Source organism: Eumetopias jubatus, unplaced genomic scaffold, assembly GCF_037043125.1.
Source record: "Eumetopias jubatus isolate StellerSeaLion01/CBP00866 unplaced genomic scaffold, mEumJub1_p1.0 scaffold_1, whole genome shotgun sequence".
NCBI lineage: Eukaryota > Metazoa > Chordata > Mammalia > Carnivora > Otariidae > Eumetopias > Eumetopias jubatus.
Window position 1 is genome coordinate 192,459,627 of NW_028274807.1, and position 26,040 is coordinate 192,485,666.

The 26,040-nt window shown below is 40.1% G+C and overlaps 1 protein-coding gene across 21 annotated transcripts in view; it reads right to left on the reverse strand.

The window, feature by feature from the left end:
* The window catches only part of SLMAP (sarcolemma associated protein), a 194,871-nt gene extending 190,829 nt beyond the window's left edge, over positions 1–4,042 (reverse strand). For all 21 annotated transcript variants that reach the window (XM_088027937.1, XM_028110396.2, XM_028110391.2 and 18 more), the window contains exons 1-2: positions 3,961–4,042; positions 2,447–3,755 (exon numbers count right to left, since the gene is read on the reverse strand). In XM_088027937.1, coding sequence (XP_087884063.1) covers positions 2,447–2,644 — 198 coding nt within the window. In that variant the 5' untranslated portion in view covers positions 2,645–3,755; positions 3,961–4,042. The remainder of the gene's footprint in view (positions 1–2,446; positions 3,756–3,960) is intronic.
* Positions 4,043–26,040: the final 21,998 nt, after the last annotated feature.

Consider the following 26,040-nt stretch of genomic DNA (forward strand, 5'->3'; position numbering starts at 1 on the left):
AGAAATTGCAAAGAGCTGCCTAGATGGTTTGCTCTTCCCCCCACCTCAAACACCCTCCTCCCTAAGGACTAAGCCCTTAATAAGGGCCACAAACAGGGTGCTAAGTAATTTACATGATTATCTCAATCCTCAAAACAATAGTAGGTACCACTATTATCCCCAGAAAACTAAAGCTTAGAGATGAGATGTTTGAAAAATAAAAACTTGCCTGAGGTGATGCTTATAGGAAGGGATTATGTTATTGTATAAAGGAATTTGCTGGGAATATATATTAGGCTCAATGACTTATTTGTCATGAGACAATTATAGCAGAAATCCTCAAACTGGAAATTTCACACATAGAAAACAGTAAGTGATATTTGGTCAAACTGTGGGTTTTCTTTGGAATTGTGCCTCAGGATACCTGGCACATAATAGGTGCTCAATAAAAACCTGTCTGTTCAAACCTAAATTTTAAATAACTTTATTCCTAAAACAATTTGATGACATGGCAAATCTGACAGGTTATTTGTTTTAACTAGATTAGGTTGTGCAATAATCAATAATTATATCTATACCTAAGTAATGGCCTCACATCCTGTTTTTAGCTAGAGCAGGAAAAAAGTGAAAATGGTAGAAATAAGCTGTGTATCTTTTAAAGATAAGTTTTTCTAATTACAAATCCATTCAAAATTTTAACATGTCATCTCAATTCATACAATACTCACTATGGATCCACCCGTAAGCCATCTCAAAATAACCTATTGTGGGGGTTTTAGTATAGCCATGAAAAGCACTGCTCATATAATCACTGTTTTTTAAATAAGTAAAAGAAAAAAATCTGAGTCTCCTTTGAGTAGGGTACCAAAGTAAAGCAGGTGCATTTGCAGATTATGTACTTTAAGCAAACCTGTTATTTGATTAAGTTGGACCTTAGCTTAGACAAAAAGATCAAAGCTGGTTGAGTTAAGGCACTAGCAGTTAACTGATGTTTGAATTTGATAGCTGGAAAGAGTTCTATGAATACTCACTGTAAATGACTATGGGTAATCTATGAAGTCTTTCAGACACCCAAACTTTAGTTTCTAGGGAGAAAAAAGGGTCTGTTCCATAGGTAAATGAACATCTGGTGTTACACAGAAAAATTAACATATTTTTCAGTTCTCATCTTACACACAGAGCAGGGCATAGGTATTATGCAAGTGCAATCTTTTCCTCCTTTCTTTGAAAAATGATTTCTGTAATAATTCCTTAATTCTGTAGCAACAGAAGTATTGCTTTCTCTCTTTTTTCTGAGGCTCAGGTTTCTTCCATTTCAAAATACTACTATTGAAAACTTAAATTCTTCTTTTAAAAAAAGACTTAATCATTTAACTCAGGAAGAGGGAGCAAAAAGTCAGGAGGTGAAACCCAAGGTATTCCTATTAGTCTTACATAACTTACTCTAAGTTGGAACTGATTCAGTATCTCAACGAAAACCTGAGGTAAAAGCACAAAAATGAGTTCTTCAGTATATTCTCCACACACATAAAGTTTTAAAAATTGAAAGGGTCTTATTTAATTTTTTTCTTGTATTCTTAAAATATAAGCACCCACATGTATAGTAAATTAGGGTGCCAACTTAAAAATGCAAAAGGATCACACTTAAAAATAAAGGGTGTTAAATTCATCCTATCACATCTAGGTAATGCAATTATTTGATAGAATTGGATATAATTTCAGAAAGTAAATTAATTTCCTAACACTGATTTTTAAATATCACCTCTGTAAGTATGCATTAAGTATTTTTAATAAGTTCTTGCAGGGAACATCAAAAAGTGATTTTCAAAAGCAATACATATGTGTTCACCCAACTTGCAAACAAAACTCTGAAAATGTAAAGTTACAGTTGTTCATGCTTAATGAAATTGGCTTTGAAAATTGCCAATTACTCCTTCATGTGTAAATATGTATCAAATCTTTCAAAACTGTAAATTCACACAAACAACTGTCCTTACTAGAAAGATCGTGATCTGAACTCAACTAAAAGCTGTGTTAACTACATCTCACCACTGAGACACCTGAGCCCCAGTGTAATACTGGCCACAGATTCCCAGCATTGCTTTGGGAACTGCTGCTTGCTTATTCAAGCACTGAAGGGCAAATTCACCTTCCTAAAAAGACTGGAAGCAAGAAGCCAAGTTTCACTATCTAGTTTTCCCAAAATGAATTAGGGTTTGGGATTTCACTGGGAACGACCACATTATCAAGATGTCATCGCCCTCCCGAGGCATTTAATTACAATACCTTCTGTTTTCCATTCAACCACCTCAACTTAATCTCCAATAGAACCAGACACAGAAAAAGTTGGTCCATGGCCTTGCTGAAAGTCTCCTCTGGGTGCAAACGCTGGGATCCTGCATACATTATGCAAAAAGAGCAAAGGGAAACGAAAAGTAAAGATTGTTAGATAACGTGGTGACATTACCTTGCCCGTCTTGTGATCAAACCAAACGAGAGCATGGTTCCTTGACAGCACTTTGCAATCAAAGGTAGCATTATTCTGCGCTGGTCGACAGCGGGCCACGGAGCGGCCGATTTTAATGGGCTCGTCCAGGTAGACATGGCGCTCCTGAAATGGGTGCGAGTTCGGGCGGCAAGTGAAGATGGCCAAGGCTGACGGCATCGAGGACAGACTGGGGGTGTCTCTCCTACCAAGGTACAAAGAGGAGTTCCACCGGATCCGGACTGCCCTTCACAAGCCTATACCCCTATCCCCCCCAAAATTTTAAATTAAAACAAACTGCGCATTGTCTAAGCATAACCAGTGAACATCAACAACTCTTCACTTGAGTGGGAAGACAAGCCAGCGCAAGCCCCATCACCTCCTTTAAAACCCAGCAGCGCCCTGATCGCACAAAGTCCCCAACGGGCAGCTTTCAGTCCATCTTCTTCCCTGGGAAGAAAAGGCTCAAACATCGGCCAGCTTCGGCCAAGAAAACTCCTGGAAGACAGTTTGGGGACTGGAGGTATCCAAGCAGATGAGTCACACACCAATTCTTGTGTTTTGTTTGGGATCGCGGCCGCTTTTCCCCCTCGGTGGCGGAAACGTTGCAGCACTGCAGCATGAAGGAAGGGTCGGTTCCGTGCGGCCAGGAGGTCCTCTCGGGCCGAAGGAAGGTGTAGCCGAGCACCTCTGGGCAGCCACCGCCCCTCTTCGAGGGCCTCGGGGAGTGGAACGGCAGAGGCGAGGGGGGCGGCAAGGGGGTCTAGACTGCCAGCGGGACAGTCTGCATTGCTCCTGCTGCGCGGAGGCCGCCCGGAAGGTGGCACGGGGTCCCTGGCACGAGCCGAGACGGCAGTGGCTGGGGTCCTTGGCGCGAGGAGCGGGGACAGGCAGAGGCGCGGGCAGCGGCCGAGTCGGGACTCCCGGGCACCTGGCGGGCGTCCCCGCGCCCAGGGCGGAGATCTGGCTCTGCAGGCCGGTGCGGACCGAGCGAGGCACAACCCCGGGAGGCTCAGGGGTCTCGGCCCGCAGGAAGTTGGTCCCTGAACGCCTGGGCTCCTGGCTGCTGCTCAGCACACCGGCCGCCTTCTTTCAGGGTCGCCCCCGCGAGGGTCGCATCTCAGGGACGGCAGCCACAGCTCCCAGCGGACGAGGAGGTGGGGGAGGGAGGCTGGCCCGGAGATTGGGGGAGAGGCCTGGAGGCCCCGGGCTGGGTCCGCCGCAGCCTCCACCACTCGCGGCCGGTGGGACACGCTCAGGCTGTGCCCGATAAGGCAGGAAACTTTCCGACCTGGTGGGGAAAACATGAAAACAAACGGCCGTCAGGCGCCGGTGCCCGCCCGCCTTAGCCCGCACCCCCTTCAACCCGCCCCCCGCCAGTCTCCGCGACTGGCCACGACCTCGGCCAACCTCTCCGCGGACGAACTGCGGGGATTTAGAGCCAGGACGCCACAACGGGCCCAGCCTCCCTCGCCGCTGCCGCCGCCTCACCTTACCTTGCCAGCGCCGGCCGCCATAGTGACTCTGACTGAAACCTACCCGGTGCACCGCCACGGGAACGCGCACCCTTCAAGGGCCCTCCTACCCCCTCTCCCGCGCCGTAGTCCAGGTCGTCACGTGTTAGACGCCGTGGAGGCCATGATGGTTAAGGGCATAAAAGAGGGCAGGCTAATTTTTAACGGGCTCCAGACGCCATGTTAGTTAAGGGCTGGAAGCTTCAAACCATAGGATAACCTTTACGACCATTTTGGTTAAGGGCAAGAGAAAATTTGACCTGTTAAAGGTTTTCCAAACAAAACGTGCCAACTTCCTACGTTACCATCTTGGTAAGAAGACACCAACTTTTACTAAATTTTATTCACTATACTTCTCATTGAAAATACCAATGAAAGAAGAGAACAGACCCATCCGAAGGAGATGTTCATTTGCAGTCATCTTAACTGTGGGCAACACAGTCCCCTACCGCCGCCTTAGGTGTGAACAACCAAATTCCCACAAGTCTCAGGATTTGTGCATCAAAAATGAGATCCATCCTCCCCCTGCTCCTTCTGTGAATCCTGTCCAGAGAAAAACTCTTAGTCCCCGCATTCCATTTCGAATGACCCTTCTCGTGGGACCTATCACGTCCCCCCAAGACTCCAATGCAGATTCTACCCCGGAACGAGTGTGTGAGTTCAGAAAGTTTTAAAATCACGTTGCTTCCAGAGAGAGGTCAAACAATTTTCAATATGAAAAAAAAGGGGGTATTGTCCCCACTCATAATATTATGGTGGTCGAGGAGTCATCAGGCTATAGAAGGAAAGAATACAAAATCTAAACGAAAATTTCAAGAAAAGATGGTGGGAAGGAGTTTTATTCATTTAGAACCAATGATGGCTTCATTCTTCAAATTCCTTTGACAACAGACTCTACCACTGTGTGACCTTGGGCTCTTCTAAAACTTTTCTAAACCCTTTCAAGCCTCCTTTTATCATCTATAATTTGGAGATAATACATAACTCACTTCTTGTGGGAATTCTTTCAATACTTAGATATAGGGTTTTGGCCCTGTCCTCCCTGTCCTAAATTCTGTGCTGGGCCCCGGGGACACATAGGTGAACAAAACCTCCATCCCTGCCCTCTGAAAGCAATACCTCGGTATTGGTATTGCGGGATAGGGACGGGGGCAGGGAACAAACATAGACACAGATCATTTCACTTTGATGTAATGAGGGCTAAGATGGAAGCAAGCACTGAGTACCACCGATGTCAGGGACAGCCTTTTCCGGGAGGTAACTAACTGAACTGAAGGAAGGAAGGTAGGAAAACCACAATAAATGACGTATTTGCTGAATGGCTTCTTAAATGTCCAGGAAGAGAGAATAGCAAGAAAGAAACAAAGCTATTTGAAACAGTGGACCAATGTGCCTGGCACATAATAGTGACAATACATATTTGATGCATGAATGAAAATTACATACTGTTACTCATTATTACAGGATAAAGTAGAAATGGCACATAGTGAGTCTGGAGGGAAGAATATGCATTAGATTATAAAGACTTTGTATATTTGTGTACTTTTCTAGGACTCTTCACTAACTCAACAAATATGTATTTACTACTGTGTCCCAGATACTATATTCTGGAAAAAAAAATAATAAAGATATGTTGAAAAATTTTAATATAAGAGGATGAAAAGTTTTCATTTCTGGTCACTTTTAGGCTTATGTGGAATAAAGTAATACAGGTCCCTTCACAAATCCTTAATGAGTTCTGTGAATGAATTCATAAGTTATTTGTGCATACTTTCATTTGTTCATTCTATCAATATTTAATTGAATGTCAACTGGGAAACAGCTACTTTGAAAAGCCCTGCAACAGTGAAAATAACCCTGACTCCCTCAAGCTGCTCACAATTTAGGTGATGACATAGTAAGATACTTGCCATTGTGAGTATATCAAGAGTGATGGGAGCATGGCAGAGTAGTTTATTTGTTAAATTTTAATTCCAGTACAGTTAACATACAGTGTTATATTAGTTTTAGGTGTACAATATAGTGATCAACAATTCTATACACTACTCAGTGCTCATCAAGATAAGTGTATTCTTAATCCTCTTCACTATTGCACCCATCCCCCTTTGTTAACCATCAGTTTGTTCTCTATATTTAAGAGTCTGGTTTTTAGTTTTTTTACTTTATTTGTTTTATTAAATTCCACATATGAGCGAAATCATGGTATTTGTCTTTCTCTGACTGACTTATTTTGCTCAGTATTATACTCTAGATTCATCTATGTTGTTGCAAACGGCAAGACTGCATTCTTTTTATGGCTGAATAATATTCCATTGTGTGTGTATATGCATATATATATATATACACACATATATCACTTCTTCTTCATCCATTCATCAGTGGATGGACACTTTGGCTGCTTCCATAATTTGGCTATTGCAAATAATGCAGCAATAAACATAGGGATGCATATATCCCTTTGAATTAGTGTTTTTATATTCTTTTTTTTTTTAAGATTTTATTTATTTGACAGAGAGAGACACAGCAAGAGAGGGAACACAAGCAGGGGGGAGAGGGAGAAGGAGAAGCAGGCCTCCTGCGGAGCAGAAAGCCCGATGCGGGGCTCAATCCCAGGACCTTGGGATCATGACCTGAGCCGAAGGCAGACGCCCAACGACTGAGCCACCCAGGTGCCCCATGTTTTCATATTCTTTGGGTAAATACTATTGGTATTTACCCAGTAGTAGGATTACTGGATTGTTGGGTAATTCTATTTTAATTTTTTGAGGAATATCAATTCTGTTTTCCACAGTGGCTGTACCAGTTTGCATTCCTATCAATAGTGTACGAGGGTTCCTTTTTCTCCTCATCCTCACCAACACTTGTTTCTTGTGTTTTTTATTTTAGCCATTTTGACAAGTATGAGGTGATATTTCATTGTGGTTTCGATTTGTATTTCCTTGATGATGAGTGATGTTGAGCATCTTTTCATGTCTGTTGGCCGTCTGTATGTCTTCTTTGTAAAAATGTCTGTTCATGTCTTCTGCCCATTTTTTAATTGGATTATTTTGTTTTTGGTGTTGAGTTATATAAGTTCTTTATATATTTTAAATACTAATCTTTTATCAGATAGGTCATTTGCAAATATCTTCTCTCATTCAGTAGGTTGTCTTTTAGTTTTGTTGATTGCTTCCTTTGTTGTGCAGAAGCTTTTTATTTTGATGTGGTCCCAATAGTTTATGTTTGCTTTTGTCTCCTTTGCCTGGGGAGACATATCTAGAGAAATGTTGCTGCAGCTGATGTTGGAGAAATTATTGTCTGCTCTTTCTTCTAGGATTTTTATGGGTTCAGGTCTCACATTTAGGTCCTTAATCCATTTTTGAGGGTTTTTTTTTTTTCATTATGGTGTAAGAGAATGGTCCAATTTCATTCTTTTGCTTGTGGCTCTCTAGTTTTCCAAACAGCATTTGTTGAAGAGACTGTCTTTTTCCCATCGCATATTCTTGCCTCCTTTGTCAAAGATTAATTGACCATGTAACAGTGTGGAGTAGTTTAAACTGAGACTTGAAAAATGAGTAGGAGTAGGGCAGCTACTCTGGTAGTAGCAGGATAATGAAATTTTAGGCCGAGAAAACATCATAAACAAAGACCCAGAAACTTGAGAGAACAGGACTCTACGGAAATTACATGTGGGCCTATATTACTGAAGCATACGGGGCCGGAATTTGACAAGGAGAGGCGCACAAAAGTGGGTTTCAATTGTTGGAGGACCTGAGGGCAAATAAAGGACTTCACAACATTTTCATCTTTCTCCTAAGTTAAAGTAGAGGTTTACATAAAAATTTATGTAAACCATAAATTTTTGAGCTTCTCTAAGTCTTTGAAAAAAGTAGATAATACCTCATAGAGTTTTGGGATGCCTGGGTGGCTCAGTGGGTTAAGCGTCTGCCTTCGGCTCCGGTCATGATCCCGGGGTCTTGGGATCTAGTGCTCAGCAGGGAACCTGCTTCTCCCTCTGCCTCTGCCGCTCCCCCTGCTTGTGCTTTCTCTCTCTCTCTCTAATAAATAAATAAAATCTTTTTTTAAAAGATCATGACCCGGGCACCTGGGTGGCTCAGTTGGTTAAGCAACTGCCTTCGGCTCAGGTCATGATCCTGGAGTCCCGGGATCGAGTCCCGCATCGGGCTCCCTGCTCGGCGAGGAGCCTGCTTCTCCCTCCAACCCTCCCCCCTCTCATGTACTCTCTCTCTCTCTCATTCTCACTCTCTCAAAATAAATAAATAAATCTTTAAAAGATCATGACCCAAGCCGAAGGCAGACACTTAACCAACTGAGCCACCCAGGCATCCTTAAATAAAATCTTTAAAAAACAAACAAACCTCACAGAGTTTTGTTAGGATTAAGTAAGATAATGCAAGACAAAGTGCCATCCTTCCATGATGCCTAGAAATAGTAGATACTCAATGTTATTATTTTAATTCTTACTACTAGTAAGAATTCCCCCAGCCTTCCACATACAGTAAGGAGCAAGTTGTATTATCCTAATTCGTAGATGAAGAAATGTGTTCATAAATGTAGAAATAAAAAGTATCTCCTTATGTTAAGTTCTACTACAGTATCTCTTAAAATTAATGTTAAACAAAGAGAATAGGGTTTTTTTTCTGTGAGAAAAGCTGGGATTGCTGTAACCTGGAAGGGTAAAGAATCCTACCAAGCTATGCAGGGCACTAGAAATGCCAAAATGACATTGAAGGCATTCTTCACCCACTGGTATTCAGCAGGCACAGAAAAGTCTTAAATTAAGAAATCTCATACATGAGATATTTTGAATTCTAAGGCATGTGGGTGTTCCTCTCTCTGATTCTGTATCCATACAATATTTTAATTAAATAAAGAATAGGCCATGTTTTGGGGTGCCTGGCTGGCTCAGTCAGTAGAGCATGCTACCCTTGACCTCAGGGTTATGAGTTCAAGCCCCATGTTGGGTGTGGAGCCTACATTAAAAAAAATATATATATATATGTATATATAAAATGTTTTGAGAAATTTGGAATGGTAGTATTTCTCAATGTTGTAGCTTTCTACATTTTTTTAAAAATTGTTTACCTTTTTAATAGACTGATAACTATTACCAGCATTTGTTGAAGAGACTGTCTTTTTCCCATCTAAGATAGTTTTCAATCTTAGAAAAGCAAAGAGAGAATTGTAAAATCATTACCCTGGTACCATGAAAGATAGGCCATTATTAGTATTTCAGATGTGTAGGAGACAACTCTGTAAACTCACTTAATATACAACCCCCCCAAGTGATAGTGATCTAATTAGACTTTAACCAATGACACATGATATAATGAATTATGGAAAATTTGCATAACTGCTTAAACAGAGTATCTAGATTGCAAATATCGGTAGGCAAACTAATTAAAGAGGAGGACTGGAGTAGTCAAAAATTAAAATTGAGATTATATAATATTTTTTTATGGCACACAATGGCTTATTAACTAAAGTTTCATCCTCTTTTCATTAAGGAAGGCTCTCCTCATTAGAGAGATGCTAATGAATGGAAATACCCTGTCATTTCCCAGGTGCCCAGGGTGGAGTGGCCCAGACATTCCAGAGGTACTGCTCATCTGTTTTTGGTTCTTCAGGAAATAGAAGAAAAATAATTGCCTAATGACAAATAAAGACATTTATTTTTCTTTTAGCAATCTTTTTCTGTGAATATAAATAGAGGGAATCAGATTAACTCTCAAAAGGATCATGGACAACTTATCCAGCTCCCTAAGTTTGCAGGCAAGAAACCTGAGACTCAGAAAAGGGACTTGTATTGAATGTATATTCACCATATGGTAAGGCATTTTCCTCATGACATCTTTGTGTGGTATTAATCCCATTTTATAAACAGGGAAACTAAGGCTCAAAAAGATTAAATGACTGATCCTAAAGGCTAAATGTAAAGTACATGCTCGGTTTTTCTTTTTCTTTTTAAAAATATCTTTACTGATTTTTTTGGATTGATAAAACTAATACATATTCATTGCATATATTCAAATAAGCAAAGGAAGGAAAATAAAAGTCCTCTCTAGCCTCAACACAAATCCTCAATCTAGAGCCAACTACTGTTAACGGTTTATTAACTATATCCTTCCAGATATTTTTCTAAGCCACACAATGCATGCTCCCCTCCGCCCCTTTTTTTAGAGAGAGAGAGCAAGCAAGCATGCAAGTGGGGGTGGAGGGGCAGAGGGAGAGGGAGGATCCCAAGCAGACTCCATACCCAGTGCGGAGCCTGAGGTGGGGCTTGATCTCACTACCCTGACATCAGAACCGACATGGAGTTAGACATTTAACGGACTGAACCACCCAGGAGCCCCTGCATGGCCTTTTAAGAGTACCATATAATAGGGGTGAAATGGAGCCCTGCATTGGGGCTGGGCGTGGAGCCTGCTTAAGATTCTCTCTCTCCCTCTCTTCTGCCTCTCCCCCTGCTCACACTCTTTATGTCTCTCTAGAAGAAATAAAATCTTAAGAAAAAAAAAAAGAAATGAGAACATCAATACTAGGAGCCTTATTCCTAAAAGTGATAAATATTTTAAATCAATAGTAAAAAGCCTGTATGGTGGGGGTGGTAAGGAAGGGAAGAAATTATGTTATTTTCTCAATCTTGTGTAAGTCCCTTTTTGATTACTCGAAGTGTTCTCTTGCTTTTTATTATCAATTTAAGAATGATACTTGGCTGGTGCCTCAATGGTGCAGTTGGTTAAAGTGACTGACTCTTGGTTTTGGCTCAGGTCATGATCTCAGAGTAGTGAGACTGAGCCCTGCAATGGGCTCCATGCTCAGTATAGAGTCTGCTTAAGACTCTCGCTCCCTCTCCTTCTGCCTCTCCCCCCATGCCCCTCTCTCTCCCTAACATAAATAAATCTTTAAAAAAAGAGAGAGAGAGAATGTTATTTTGGTTTTTTTTTTAAGATTTTATTTATTTATTTGACAGAGAGAGACACAGTGAGAGAGGGAACACAAGCAGGGGGAGTGGGAGAGGGAGAAGTAGGCCTCCCACTGAGCGGGGAGCCCCATGCGGGGCTCGATCCCAGGACCCTGGGATCACAACCTGAGCCGAAGGCAGATGCTTAACGACTGAGCCACCCAGGCACCGCAAGAGAATGTTTTTTTGAATGCAGCAAATGCTTAAGAATAAAAGGGATGGGTCAGAAAGCCACATAAGGTATTTTTTATGACTTTTTATTGATATATTTGGGTTTGTCTTTAAATAGCTTAGTTACCAATTAAAATATCAGAGATTGTTTATATGTGGTGTTTTTGCTCATCTAGTGATTTTTTAAAAAATATTTTAAGTATATACTTTATTCTGGGAAAACTATGACTTTTGAATCACCATTTTTTAATATAATTATTTGTGTTTCCTTTTAATAAGTTTCATTAGAGCTTTTGTTTCAGACAAATGCATTATTCCTACTACTGTCCAACACTGTCACAGATAATGATCAACAGCATCTTACCAAATGGCTATAATTTGGGGAATTGATAGATTCCTCAGAGATTTTTGGTCTTAAGCAACCCTAAGAACACTGTCAGAAATGGAGTGAAGAGATCCATGCAGGAAGATGAATCTAGAATGCCTGCTTCTCCTCCACCGTCATTCCCACCAAGCATGCCCAAGGCTTGGTGGGGAGACCATTTGTGGAGTCTGCTGGCTTTGTGCAGGGCCAATTTCATGGGTGTGTGGCCTTACACAGGGACTGCTCTTAGAAGGACTCTGCTGTCTTGAAATTCTTAATACTTTTTTTTTTTTTAAGCAAAGGGGGCCCTCATTTTCATTTTGCACTAGGCCCTTCAAATTATGGAGCTGGTCCTGCCCCCAGTCTCCTCTGTACAAGTCTAGCATGTTGACTAGCACATGAAATGCTGTAGGAGAAATTAGTGAAGAGGCATCCCTAAAGAAACGAGGCCTTTTTAAGTGAAGCCAGACAGGTCCATCTCCCCATTTCCTGAGATCTAACTATATAAGTTGGTATCAGTGGTGAAGATGGTTACAGAAGAAAACTTGCCTTGATTTTATAACTTATCTTCTCACCCTAGGTTAGATTCTGAAGTTATTCTTGGAAATAATAATGAGAATAATATAGAATCAATATAGAATCTCTGCCCATTAAAATTTTGCACTTTATTATAACTTTTTATTATAAAAAGTTTAAAATGTACAGGAAAATTGAAATAAAATTACAATGAACACACATATATATCCTTCCTTGATTCAAAGGTGTTACCATTTAGCCATATTGGCCTTACTTATTTATGTGTTTTTCTGAACTTTTTGACAGTAAGTTGCAGACACCAATATACTTTACTCCTAAATAGATCAGCATGCATTTCCTAACAATATAGACATTATCCTAAATAATCACAATATATGAGGTTGGGGTTTTTTTTTAATTATCTTATTTTTAATGTAGAAAACTGAGAAAACATAAGCAAAAAGAAAAACCACCCATAATTCCAGTGCCCAGAAATAACCACTATAAGCAGTTTGGTGCTATTGAGAAAAATGGCATCATCTTGTACCCATTGCTTTGTCCACACAGAATGAAGCACCTCTACTTTTTTTCACCCTTCATAAGAACATTTTTCATGCTTTCTGTGGTAGGCAGTATAATGGTCCTTCAAAGATATCCATGTCCTAATCCCCAGAACTCATGAGTATGTTCGGTACATTGCATAGGAGACTTTGCAGGTATGATTAAGGGTACAGGACTTGAGCTGGGGAGATTATTCTGGATTATCTGAGTGGGTCTACTTTTAATCACATGAGTCCTTAAAAGTAGAAGAGGGAGGCAAAGAGTAGGTCAGAGAGATGTGACATGAGGACTCACCCTCTTGCTGGCTTTGAAGATGGCGGAAGGAGCAGACCATGAAGTAAGGACTGAAGCTGAAAAAAGGCAAGGAAACTGATACTCTCCTAAAGCTTCCAGAAAAGAACTCAATTCTAACAATGCTGCAATTTTAGCCTAGAGAGACTCATTCGGAATTCTGACCTACAGAATTTTAAGATAATAAATTTGTGTTGTTTTAAGCCACTGAATGTATGGCAATTCATTATAGCAGCAGTAGAAAATGAATACATTTCCCCATTTGTATTTGCCTTTGAAATAATAATCTTTTATTCTTTAGGACATTTTTGTCTGAGTGGTTTTCCTCTTCCATTTGGCTTTGAAAATGGCAATGATTAATGCAATAGAAAAATAAAGGCAGAACCCGGGGCGCCTGGGTGGCTCAGTCATTAAGTGTCTGCCTTCGGCTCAGGTCATGATCCCAGGGTCCTGGGATCGAGCCCCAAGCCGGGCTCCCTGCTTCGCAGGGAGCCTGCTTCCCCCTTTCCCACTCCCCCTGCTTGTGTTCCCTCTCTCACTGTGTCTCTGTCAAATAAATAAATAAAATATTTAAAAAATAAAATAAATATAAATAAAGGCAGAACCCCTTGGTTTTGCTCTGAGAGGACAACTAAATCTCCTATGGTGATTCTGATCAGCATTGGGCTGGTACATTTACAGACTAATGTAATAGGGGGAGGGATTACTCTACAGTCCTTCTAAGAAATTCATCTGGAAGGGCACCTGGCTGGCTCAGTTGGTAGAGCATGGGACTCTTGATCTCAGGCTTGTGAATTGGAACCCCATGTTGGGTGTAGAGTTTACTTAAATTTTTTTTTACTTGAAATTATGGAAACTACTTGTTTTTTTTTTTTAAGATTTTATTTATTCATCTGAGAGAGAGAGAGAATGAGAGATAGAGAGCACGAGAGGGAAGAGGGTCAGAGGGAGAAGCAGGCTCCTCGCTGAGCAGGGAGCCCGATGCGGGACCCGATCCCGGGACTCCAGGATCATGACCTGAGCCGAAGGCAGTAGCTTAACCAACTGAGCCACCCAGGCGCCCCGGAAACTACTTGTTTTGAGAAAAACAGTTTACTCTTAATCTCTTCCATGGATCTTTGTACTTGCCTTCCATAGCACTTGTAACAATTTGTAATGGGGTACGAGTATAACATTTTCATTAATGTTTGCTTTCCCTCTGGACTGTAAGCATTTTAAGAGTAAGGAGTCTGTCAGATTTTGCTTTCTGTTGTTTTTTCAGCACTGAGCACAGTGCCTGGCACATAGGAAGCACAAACACATTTGTGAAATGATTGGATCTTTGGCTATGAAAGATCTGGTTCTTGAGTGGCTAATGTGCAGCTAAACTGCTCTGCATAATAGTATTTAAAATAATGTTAAATTATATATAACATTAAAATAACTTTTTTTCAACATGAGCTTGGGAACCTCTTTGCCAATGATTATGCTTTTATGGAGATTTCTTTCCTGGATACAGATTCAGACTGCACTGTCTGTCATTCTGGAGACATCAATGTGTTCTTGTGTATGTGTGAGTTCCTTCCAAAAGTCCTCTTAGGAGGTCAGGAACAGATTGTCAGGAAAGACAAAGAGTGGTGTCTTCACTTCCGGCTGGCAGCACGCCCTAGAGTCCATCAGGCAGGGAGCCGACCCTGGGCTACAGTGCTCCAGTCAGATTGTATTTCACCATGCTAAACACCCAGAGGGAGCAGTCTAGGGGCACTGGAGTTGAAATAACTGCTAAGTGGAGCCCCCTTGCTAGAGACATTTCTAAGAGCCACAACTAGCAGAAAGGTTGCTCTGTTTTTCCAGGAACGGCCGCTTCTGTGGGCGTGAAAGTGGAGCATCACTAGTGAGACTGAACAGCAGCGTGATGAGCCTGGAAAGTACTTCCACGCTAAGCTTTGAGGAAGGAAGGGTGTACCCGGGCACCACTTTTTTTTTTTATATACGACCTAAGTCACAGATCTGTTTGGGCAAGTGTTTCTGAAAGCACTTTTTTTTTTCTTCCTAGTCAGCTGTTACTAGTTAGGCAGGCAACAGAAACTAACCCTGGCCAACCTAAGCGTATAGAAATTATTGGAAAGACACGGGGGAAGCTCAGAGAATGGAACTAAATGCTGAAGAAGCAAATCTCAGGAAGGATGGGAAGCAAAGCTAATCAGCCACAAGAGCCAATAGGCAGCCTGTCTTTAGGAGGCCTCTTCAGCACCAACTTCAGGAGAAATCAATTCACCCTCTTTCAGTCCTTGAGTCCCTCTTCTTGAGCTTCAAATGCCACAGGGACCACTGATCCAGGTTAGGTTATATGCCTATTTCATGGCCAGAAGGGTGGGGCACTTTGAAGGACCATCCCACTAACTCTGTATCCAATGAAAGAGGGATGGTTTTCCAAAGCTGTTGTCAGGAGAAGGGGAAGGATTGCTAGGTAGGCAAAAGTTCCTGATGTCCACTTATCAGTTTACTCAGTGACTGTGCATTCAGGAAAATTAATCTTGTCTTTGAGCCCCTTAGCAAAGAGGTTTAGCTGCCTGTAACCTATGTGACCTTAGACAAATCATAAACCATCTCTGAGCCATAGTTTCCTCATTGATAGTTTATTGAACAGTTCGGACCAGATGATTCCTAATGGCTTGTAGAGTGGAAAGAGCCAGAGGAGAGGGTGTAGTTCCAGATACTGGCAATGTGACCTTGGCTGACTCATTTGTCAATTTTGGGTTTCCCTGTGTAAAATAAAGTAGACCCCTTTAGGTTCCTTCTAGCTCTTAGATGGGAGTAGCCAGGTCAATCTTTCCCCCCCACAAAAATCAGTGGGATATCCTTGTTTCCAGGAAACACACACTGGAGTATTAAGGGGTAAAGGAGCAGTATGTATGCAACCTACTCTTAAATAATTCAGAAAAAAACCATATATATATATTAAAATATATATATATATATATATATATATATATATATATATATATATATATATATATGTAAAAAGAGAATGTGGCCAAACTTTTTACAGGTAATGGATTTGAAGAGCGCCTGGGTGGCTCAGTTGGTTAAGCATCTGCCTTCAGCTCAGGTCATGATCCTAACCAGGGTCCTGGGATCGAGCCCCAGGTCTGGATCCCTGCTCAGTGGGGAGTCAGCTTCTCTCTCTCCCTGTGCCTTTCCACTGTTCATGCTCTCTCACATGCTTTCTCTCTCTCTCCAATAAATAAATAAAACCTTTTAAAAAAAGTAATGACTTTGAATAAAGTGGGAGTTCTTTGTGCTATTCTTAAAACTTTTCTCTAACTGTAATTATTTCAAAATGAAGTTTTTTTTTAAAAAAAGCCAATGGGGAGGGCAAAAGGAACTCTGCTCCTCCACTTGCATGTCCAAAGGCCTTTTGATGAATTATTTGTGTGACAAATGAATATTTGTGTGTCCATATTGCTGGATCCAAACTCTCTAGGGAAAGTTGTTAGTGCCAAGACATGGATTCTACAGGGAGTTCCCACTGTTAGTGGGACAAAGCTCCATTTTGGACCTGGAAGACACTGGGTAAGGCCTATCTATTTACTCCTCCCGAGGAGTCTAAGTGGGTGGAGATTTCCTGTTGGCTTTTATGCTTTTCTGTTGTTGTAACAATTGTTGGAGGGAACATATTTCAGACACAGCATATCTTTAATGGTTTGTTCTTTTAAGACTCATCTATAACCCAACAAATGTCTCTACCAAGTACTTACCAATTTGATTTGAAGCCAAATATTACTACCTTCACAGTCATTTCTTTCTTTTTTTATTTTAATTTTTTTTTTAATTTAAGTAATCTTCATGCCCAACGTGGGGCTTGAACTCATGACCGTGAGATTAAGAGTCCCATGCTCTACTGACTGAGCCAGCCAGGCACCCCCCACACAGTCATTTCTTATTCCAAAATGATTTCAGTATCTAGAGAGGTATTCATTGCAGGATCGGCAAAATGTTGGGAGCAACCTAGTGGTCCATTAAATAGAGTACTGGTTAAATACGTTCATGCAATGGAAAATTGTGTTGATGGTAAAAAAGAACGAAGCAGCTCCCTGAAGTGGCTATGGAACAATCTTCAGGTTAAAAATAAATGAAGCAATTCTATATAAATGAATATGGAACAATCCCCAAGGTATAATTTTAAAAGCAACATGTAAAATCATGTGTGAGTATAATACTATTGTATTAAAAACCTGCTTGAATGAGTAAGCGATGAGTGCACAATGTTTTTGCCTGCTCAGCATATTCCTGTATATACATATGCAGAGCATTTTCTGGGAAGATACACAGGAAATTAATAACAATGGTAACCTCTGAAGAGAAGAGCAATGGGTGAAGGTATGGAACTGGGGAATAAGAATGGGAGAGAGACTTGCTTTTCACTTAACATCTTTTGAGTTTTGTACCAAATTTAATGTGGGAGTCATTACCCCTTTAAGAGTAAATCCTTAGGGCCCATAGCCAAGGAATTTGTGCTATTAGGGTGTGAGTATTCTGAATACTGAGTTCATGGCTTCTCATCTTTTTGCTCCCACAAAAGCTAGCCTTATCTTTGCATGCAGTAGTCACTTAATCTTTTTTATGTTTTTTAGTTTATTTATTTATTTTTTTAAGTAATCTCTACACCCAATGTGGGGCTTGAACTCACAACTCCGAGATCAAGAGCCACATGCTCCCCCAGCTGAGCCAGCCAGGCGTCCCAGTAATCTTTTTATTGAACTGAGTTTAATTGGATTGATTTGTAGGCTTTTAGGGGCACTTCTGTATACATTCTTACTTGCTGGTTTAAACCTAGGTGTATTAGCCCTTCGTGTGTTTTCCTCTTTTCTATCCTAAGGAAAAAAGATAAAATATTCATTTTGTATTCTTAAGAATTTAAAGACTAGCCAGTCAGTGGATGTAAATTTCTGCCTCCTTTCTGGAGGGCATTTTGGTATCGTGAACCAGCATGTAAAACATGTTCAGGTTGTAACCCCAGTAATCCCATCCTTAGCATTTTATCCTAAGGAAATAATTACAGAGTTCAGAAAAAGATGTATGCACAAGGATGTTCATAGCCGTGCTGCTGATAGTACTGAAAATCCGGAAACAATCTTAAATGTTCATGGGTAGATAAGTGGTTAATTAAAGAATGGTATGTCCATCTAGGCTGCCCATTAAAAATGATGATTCCACTGTATATTTCTTTTTTTTAAAAGATTTTATTTATTTATTTGACAGAGAGAGAGAATGAGCACAAGCAGGGGGAGCGGCAGGCAGAGGGAGAGGGAGAAGGAGAAGCAGGCTCTCCACTAAGCAGGGAGCCCCACACAGGACTTGCTCCCAGGACCCTGGGATCATGACCTGAGCCAAAGGCAGACGCTGAACCAACTGAGCCACCCAGGTGCCCCTCCACTGTATATTTCTTGATGAAGAAAGATATCTATAGCATATTGTTAAGTGATAGACTGTACATGTGTATGATCCCATTTTTATCAAATTTCATACATAGACCATTTCACTATATTTATATCTAAATGGATACCTGGGAGAAATTCTATCAAAATGCTAAAAATGTTTATTCCTCTACGATGAGTGATTTTTCATTTTCTCTCTGTATTTTTTCATGTTATTTACATTTTCTTCTGGGCCACACGTTATATCACTTTTACCAAAAACTGAAATTATTAAAGAATAAAAAGCACTCAAGTGATTTCCCTAGTTTTACTCTTTGATTCAATAAATATTTGTTGATTACACCAGAGTATCCTAGGCTTATCTTTCCTATTTTACAGTCTGCAGAATTTTCTATATGCCCATGTGAGAAGATACTGAAGTTAAGTAGTTACTAAATGTACCTTTAAGTTTTAAAAACTTGAGCATCAGGAAAAAATCAGAATAATAGTTCTCTTGGAGAGGTTGGGATGGAGATTGATCAGGAAGGGGTATGAAGGAACACGTTAAGGTGATGGTATGTTCTGGAGGTTTGGGTTACAGAGATAATACGCGTTGTCAAAACTCAACAAATTCACTCAAGATTTGTGCATTCCTACTAACATTGAGGGAAAAAAAGATTTGTGTATGTCAATTTTATAACAAAAGAAAAAAATAAATTGGATTTCAGTTAGTGATATTGATGTTTGGAATTTACTTTGAAACGCACCAAAAACAAGATAGATTAATAGATGGCTTGAAGAATGGATAAATGGATAGATACTTAATAAGACAACTATAATAAAACATTAGTTGTAGCATCTAGGTGGGGTGTATACATGTGTTCATAATAAAATTCTTATAATTTTGCTGTTTGAAAATTTTTCATAATAAAATGTTGAAAAAAATGTAAGCACCACCAATCACCTATTAATATACTGAATAGGTATATATTTTATCCTTATAAAGTGAATTCAGCAAATTGAGTTCTGGAAGTTGCCCCCAAGAAAAACTCAACCTTTTTGGATAGATAAGCTATATAAATATATATATGTACATATGACATAATTAGTGACAGGGCTATCTTCATAAGTGCATTCATTGTACAGTCACCCAGGGCCCCACACTTAGTTTAATGCTGTGCTATTGCTATATTGAAATTCTTAACAATTTTTTAACATGGGGCCTTGCATTTTCATTTGCACTGGGCCCTGCAAATTATGTAGCCAGTCTTGACTAATGAAGAATAATAATATCACTAACACATATTATCTTCTCCCTATGTCAAGCATTATGTCAATCACTTTACATACATTATCTCATTGAATCTTCAAAAAAGGACTAAAGAGGTAGGTACTATTAATATCCCCATTTTACAGATGAACATACTAAGGCTCAAAGAAATTAAGTTATTTGCTCAAGTTCACAGATTTATTGTACCCTCACTATACATAGTAGTGCAGTACACATGGTAGATATTCAATAAATATTTATTGGATAAATAATAATAATAATGGTTTCCATTATTCCAAGAGCCTAGAATGCTCTTACTGAAACCTGAGATGATCTTCCCTAATCCACACTCCTCACCTTTGGCATTACTACCTCAAGGCCACATTCCCTGACACCTAATTTAGGTCAGGTCTCCTTTTATTATACCCTAGGCTTCTTCTTTATAGCATTCATCACACATGTAATTAGGTAGTTCTTTGTTTAATGCTGTCTTCCCTTCCGGACTGGAAGCTAAGTGAAGACAGTGGCTCGCTTTCACTACTCTATTCCCAGCGCCCAGTGCTGTACCTGGAGCACAGCCTGCCTGCCTGCCTGCCAAGGTTTGATTACACATTTTCTTTTTTTTAATTGATTATATATATATTCTCATTTAATCTTCAACCCTGGAAGGTATAATTGTTACCATCATTTTATAGGTGAAGAAACCAAGGCTCAGAGAAGTCAAGTATGAGTTACCCCACCATAGGGGAAGCATCATCACCGTGATGTGGTCCTACATTTGCCCTACTCCAAAATCTCTCATCATTTCACTGAAACCCACTATTTCCACATGACAATCTGCTTGTCTATTTTCTGTCTCTAGGCACCACTTATTCCTCTAGTTTCTCTTTCAGCTCCTATTTCTGTTGTCTGACCTCCGGACTCTCTAATGAAGAGGAGGCATGCTTTCCAAGAAGTAATTACAGCAGGTGACATAACCAGGCTGGCTGTAGACAGGGTTTTATTTTTCAACCTTGATGAGTAAAGCAGCTGGAAACACTACCCTCTAAGAGCAAAAGATCCAGTTTCCCTTTGGTACTAACTCTTCTTTAGTTCTGGGAAACACCTTGAAGTGATCTCTTGGGCTATGTAAATGTAAAGCACTCACCCATGTCCAGTTCTTGGGAAAGGCCCAGAATAATTAAGGTAAAGCAAACGTAGATGCTTTGAGCTGTTAATAAGACATCTCTTAGCAGCACTCTGCCACTACAGATTATTATTCCTATAAGTGTGAATTTAGACTGTCCAATGCTTGTGCATCACTGAGTATCTTTGCAGAGTTGAGAGAACTATTCTTTGGGCAACTGTCTGTGAGCGTCATGGAAGTGGGATGAGGTGGGAGAGGGCACAGGTTTATTTCCTTTAGCCAGTGCTGGAGGAGAGACTGTGAACAAAAAACAAAGAGTGCTTGGCCCAACATGCCACAGTGTGGATTTTGCGTTCCACCTGTGGTGTTATTTAAAGACTGAAAATCCAGGACCTTAAGAATTGGATTGGTGACAAATTATGTTGTCTTTTGTCTTTTGTAGGACATAGGGCAAAAGAACATAATCTGGCAGTGATAGAGTTTCCAGAGGACCTAGGTTTGTGCTATTTGAGGGTAAGTTTAGACAGTAGACTTCTCAGAGTTACCCCTGCTAATAGCAGTGTAAGTTACTCTATTACATTTCAAGTATTTCCCAAGCCTTCTACAAGGACTTGTTAACATCATAGCCAGCTCTTAGCTGTGCCCTTGAGTTTGTTCCACTTTCTCTGAGGAATATCAAGCGTTTCCCAAAGTTAGTGGTAGAAGCAATGGTGACAGTCATCTGTACAAGACAGTGGTGACCAGCGGAGCTGCATCCTCATAGGGGTGAGACACAGCAGGGCTATAGCAGGTCTAGAAATTGGGGCATAAGACAGAAAGGATTGATCCTGGGAACACAAGAGCTACATCAGAAATGCAGAAGAGGAACAGGTTTAATTTGAACACTAAAACTATGTATGATATTTTGTCATCACTGGCTAGTGAGATAGGATCTATATTCGTTACTCTGTACGCCTTAGCCCATCTCCAAGATGGCTCCCAGTGATCCTTATTTTGTTGTATTCATGTCCTTCGCTAGTCTTCTCCTGCAGTGAATCAGAGCTAGTCTATGTGAACAACAGACTATGGCAGAGGTCATAGTCAGTGACTTCCAAGAGTAGGTTGTAAAGGACTTGTAACTTCTACTTTGGTCTCTTGGATTGCCTGCTTTGGGGAAGGCCAGCAGTCATATGAAGACTCTTTTTTTTTTTTTTATTATTTAACTTTAAGTGCCTTTTATTCAGTCAAATGAAGACTCTTAAGCAGTTCTGTGGAGAGGCCCACAAGAGGCCTCCACCAACATCCAGCACCAACTTGCCAGCCATGTGAGTAAGCCATTGGAAGTGGATCGCCCAGCTCCATTCAAGCCCTCAGGTGACGCAGCCCCAGCTAACATCTGACTGAACCGCATGAGAAACCCCTAGCCAGAGCTTTCCAGCCAAGTGGCTCCCACATTCTTGACCTGTAAAAACTATGAGAGATAATAAATGTTTACTATTGTTTTAAGCCACTAAGTTTTGGAATAATTTGTTATGCAGCAATAAATAAAACACTATACTATAGATTTCATAGAATAAATGTCTATATGAAACTCTGCCTAAATGAATCAGAAAAGTCTTCAGAAAAAGGGACAGGAGTTGAGTCTTCAAGCATGAGTAGGAGCTTGCAGGTGGATGTAAGGTAAAAGGGAGTCATTTAAGGCCGAAGGAACAGCCTGGCCACAGGGCCAGACATAAGAGGGCATGACTTGTTTGAAAAACAGTAATCAGTTCAGCATGACTGGGGTGCAGTATGTTTAAAGAACGAGATAGAGAGATTAGAAGAGTAGATAGGAACCAGTTCACAAAGAACCTTATATGGTAGGCCCAGGTGTCTGTCTTTTTATCCTGAAGGCAATGAAGAGCCATTGAAGAATTTTTTAGCAGGTAACTGACATGATCACTTTTAAATTTACAATTCTAAATTGTACATTCTAGAGTGATGGCCAAATGGAAGGTGGATTGGAGGCAGAAAGGCCATTTAAAAAGCTACTGCAAGTCCAGGCACTAAGTGATTAGTTCTTCAACTAACGCCTTAGCATTGTGAACAGAGAAGGGGGAATTGATTAGAGGGCTTTTAGGAGGTATAATATTTAGAATGTGAGGGATGAGGGAAGATGTGGAATCTAGGAGGATCAAGTTTTGAGGCGTTGAGTTTGAGTGGTCTGTGGTCCAGGTAAGTATGTACAGTGGGCCACTGGGAACACTGGTCTGGCATGGAACCCAAAAGAAGGCAAGGTCAGGCTGAAGATGGACACTTAAGTTTTGAAGGCTTTTTCATGCAAGCATCCCTTAATAAAAATATAAATAAGTTCATGGGTGGAATAAAATCTCAATAAAATTTAGAGTTTTAAGTTTAGTTTTCACTGATAGCAAAGCTATTTAGAAACAAGATCTACAGTAAGAACCCGGGATAGGACTGAAGGTAGAGAGTTAGAACCAGGTACAGGTAGTGAGAGTTAACTCAAAGACCATTATTTTTAAGTAAACTCTTCACCCAATGTGGGACTCAAACTCACAACCCCAAGATCAAGAGTTCCATGCTGTATTGGCTGAGCCAGGCGGGAGCCCCTTGAAGACCATTTTTTTTTTAACATCTTCCAGTTTTGCTGAGGATTCAACCATCAGCAGACCCTGGTGACCGATTAGATAGAGAGATTGAAGGATAGTGCAAAGTCTAAAAAATTATTATTTGCTCTTCCAAATAAATTTCCTTTTTATTTAAATCTACTTGTTTTATCACTTCTAATATCTTTTGGTCTATGCCTCATCTATATCACTGTCGTAAATGTGTTTTCAAATTTAACTATGTTTCTGTTTATTTTGCTTATTTACCAGTAAGTTCATATCAGTTTCATGATTTTCTACTTCCTTTTTCCTCTTCCTGTTTTTTGTGAACAAAAGAAAATAAAATGTCTCTCTTTATTAAATATATAACAGGTGTGGCTTGATTTCCTTTATTCAGTATTTTTCAGGCATGGTATAGGTCTTGATTTCATTGTCAATAGCCTTTTAATTCTTTGAAATTGTTTTTCAACTACTATAGTGATTTTCATCTTTAACATCTAATTATGGTCTTGAACCTAACACTCTAAGAGTTGGATTTCAACCAATTCACCTGATTTGACCTGATCTACTATCCAAGAACCATGTATTTAGAAATATCATGTAGATAAATGCAGTGTCCATATCCTTAGCATTTTAAGGATTATAGAAAAATAACTTACAGGTTAAGTAGTCTTGTAATCAGGTTGGGAAGAATTATTGTGAAAAATGTGATAAAATCCCAGACCTTGAACAGGACTTTTTTCTTTGGTTGTTTCAAAAATATTTCTGCCTCAGTAAAAAAATTAGTATCAGTGGAATTCATGTCATCTTATTGGTGGAAATAACTGTGGTTTTAAAAAAAATAACCACTTAATTTTTGCTAGGAAGGAAGCCCAGGGAAAGTAATGCTAAAAATGAGTAAATGGAGCTGAGTGTTTTTACCAAAGTGCTTAGCAGTTAGCATGAAGAGACACCGCTTAACGTACCTTTTATTTTTTTTTTAAGATTTTATTTATTTATTTGACAGAGAGAAACACAGCGAGAGAGGGAACACAAGCAGGGGGAGTGGGAGAGGGAGAAGCAGACTTCCCTTAGAGCAGGGAACCCGATGCAGGGCTCGATCCCAGGACCCTGGGATCATGACCTGAGCTGAAGGCAGACGCTTAACGACTGAGCCACCCAGGCACCCCGTACCTAACTTTTCAACATTTAATTGATAAAAATGGAGGCTTAATAAAAATTTTTCAAAGAACAAAATGTCTAATTAATATTTTAAATTTAGCTTTAGATAAAACTGTTTTACAGCATGAAGGTAAAATTGCAGAATCTTAATAGATTTTTCCTAAAATGAAAATGTTTTTACTGATTACATAACTGAGACATGCTCATTTAAAAAATTCAGTTAATCCAGAAAAGCAGGAAATAAGTTAAATTACATAAAACTCACAAGCTACAGATAAGCATTAACATTTTGTGAACTTGCTTCCAACTGTCTCTTCATATATTTGTGTATGCATATGTGTACCCATGGTTTGACTTGCATAGAATCATACTCTACATTCTATTCTGTAAACTGATCCTTTCATTCTGTAACACATTGTGGACACCTTTCCACATCTATAAATTTAGATCTGTCCCAGCTCTCTAAACAGATACATAGTATTATACTCTATATAAATACCATAATTTAATCAACTATTCTCACATTGTTGAACATTTAGTTTGTTCCCAAGGTTTTCCTTTAGTTAGCAATGCCATAATGAATATCCCTATCATACTTCATTATTTCCTTTCTTCCTTCCTTCCTTCAAATAAAACATGGCTCAGAGTCCCCACTCATCAAGGTAGGCAAGATTTATTTCTGGTATTCTTTTCCCCATTGCAGTGAACTCTACAAGACCTCTGGGGTTTGAGTGGTCCTGGGACACTGAATTGGGGATATGCTATTAATTCTCTTCCGTCTGGCCAGAGACAGCCCTCCCCAGAGGTCTTTTCTACTCCAGATGGCAAAGCAGCTCAGCATTTAGGGTCTTAGTGCTTTGTAACCTGTTTCTGGGACATCCTGCAGTACTGTCCCAGCCTGAATATTGTCCTTTGCTGGACATTCTGGGAGAGGGAAACACTTGGAAATCATAAAATCCCAAAACCTCTTCCTATATTCGGTGCTGTCTTTACATAAGAAGTCTATTTTCTTGAAGAGATGGGAAAACGGAGAACTTCCCCTCAGTCTTTCCAGATAAACCTGTAACAGACAACTAGACACTTGATGTTGGAGGAGTTATTGAACCTCCTTAAACCTCAAACTCTTTATCTATAAGATAGCAACAAATAGCAACTCCATCCCACCAGTTGTAGAGGCCAAAAACCTAGCTGTCTTTAGCCCCTCTCATTCTCTCACTGCCTCCTATATTCTGCCTCCTGAACCTTCTAAATAGATTCAGAATCTGACCACTCCTCCCCACCTCCACTGCCTCTACCTGAGCCACACCTCTGTCATGTCTCACCTAGATCTTTGGGGTAGGCTCCTAACAGATCTCCCTGATTCTGCTCTTGTTCCCCTGTGATCAATTTTCAAGGCAATAGCCCCTAACTCCTTGAAAAAGGACAATGGTTTTAGATCTAACTTAGAGGAAAAGGCAAAATTCTTAGACTAACCTACAAAGCCCTCTTATAGGATTTAGCCCCACCTCTCCTTAACTACAACCATCTTCTTCTTCAGTCACTCTCTCCTTGGCAAATCATGTCAAGCAGACCTTTTGCATTTGCTTTTTTCTCTGTTTCCAGTTATCCTCAGGGTAGCAGTTGTCTTTATTCAGGCATTTGCTCAAACCATTCC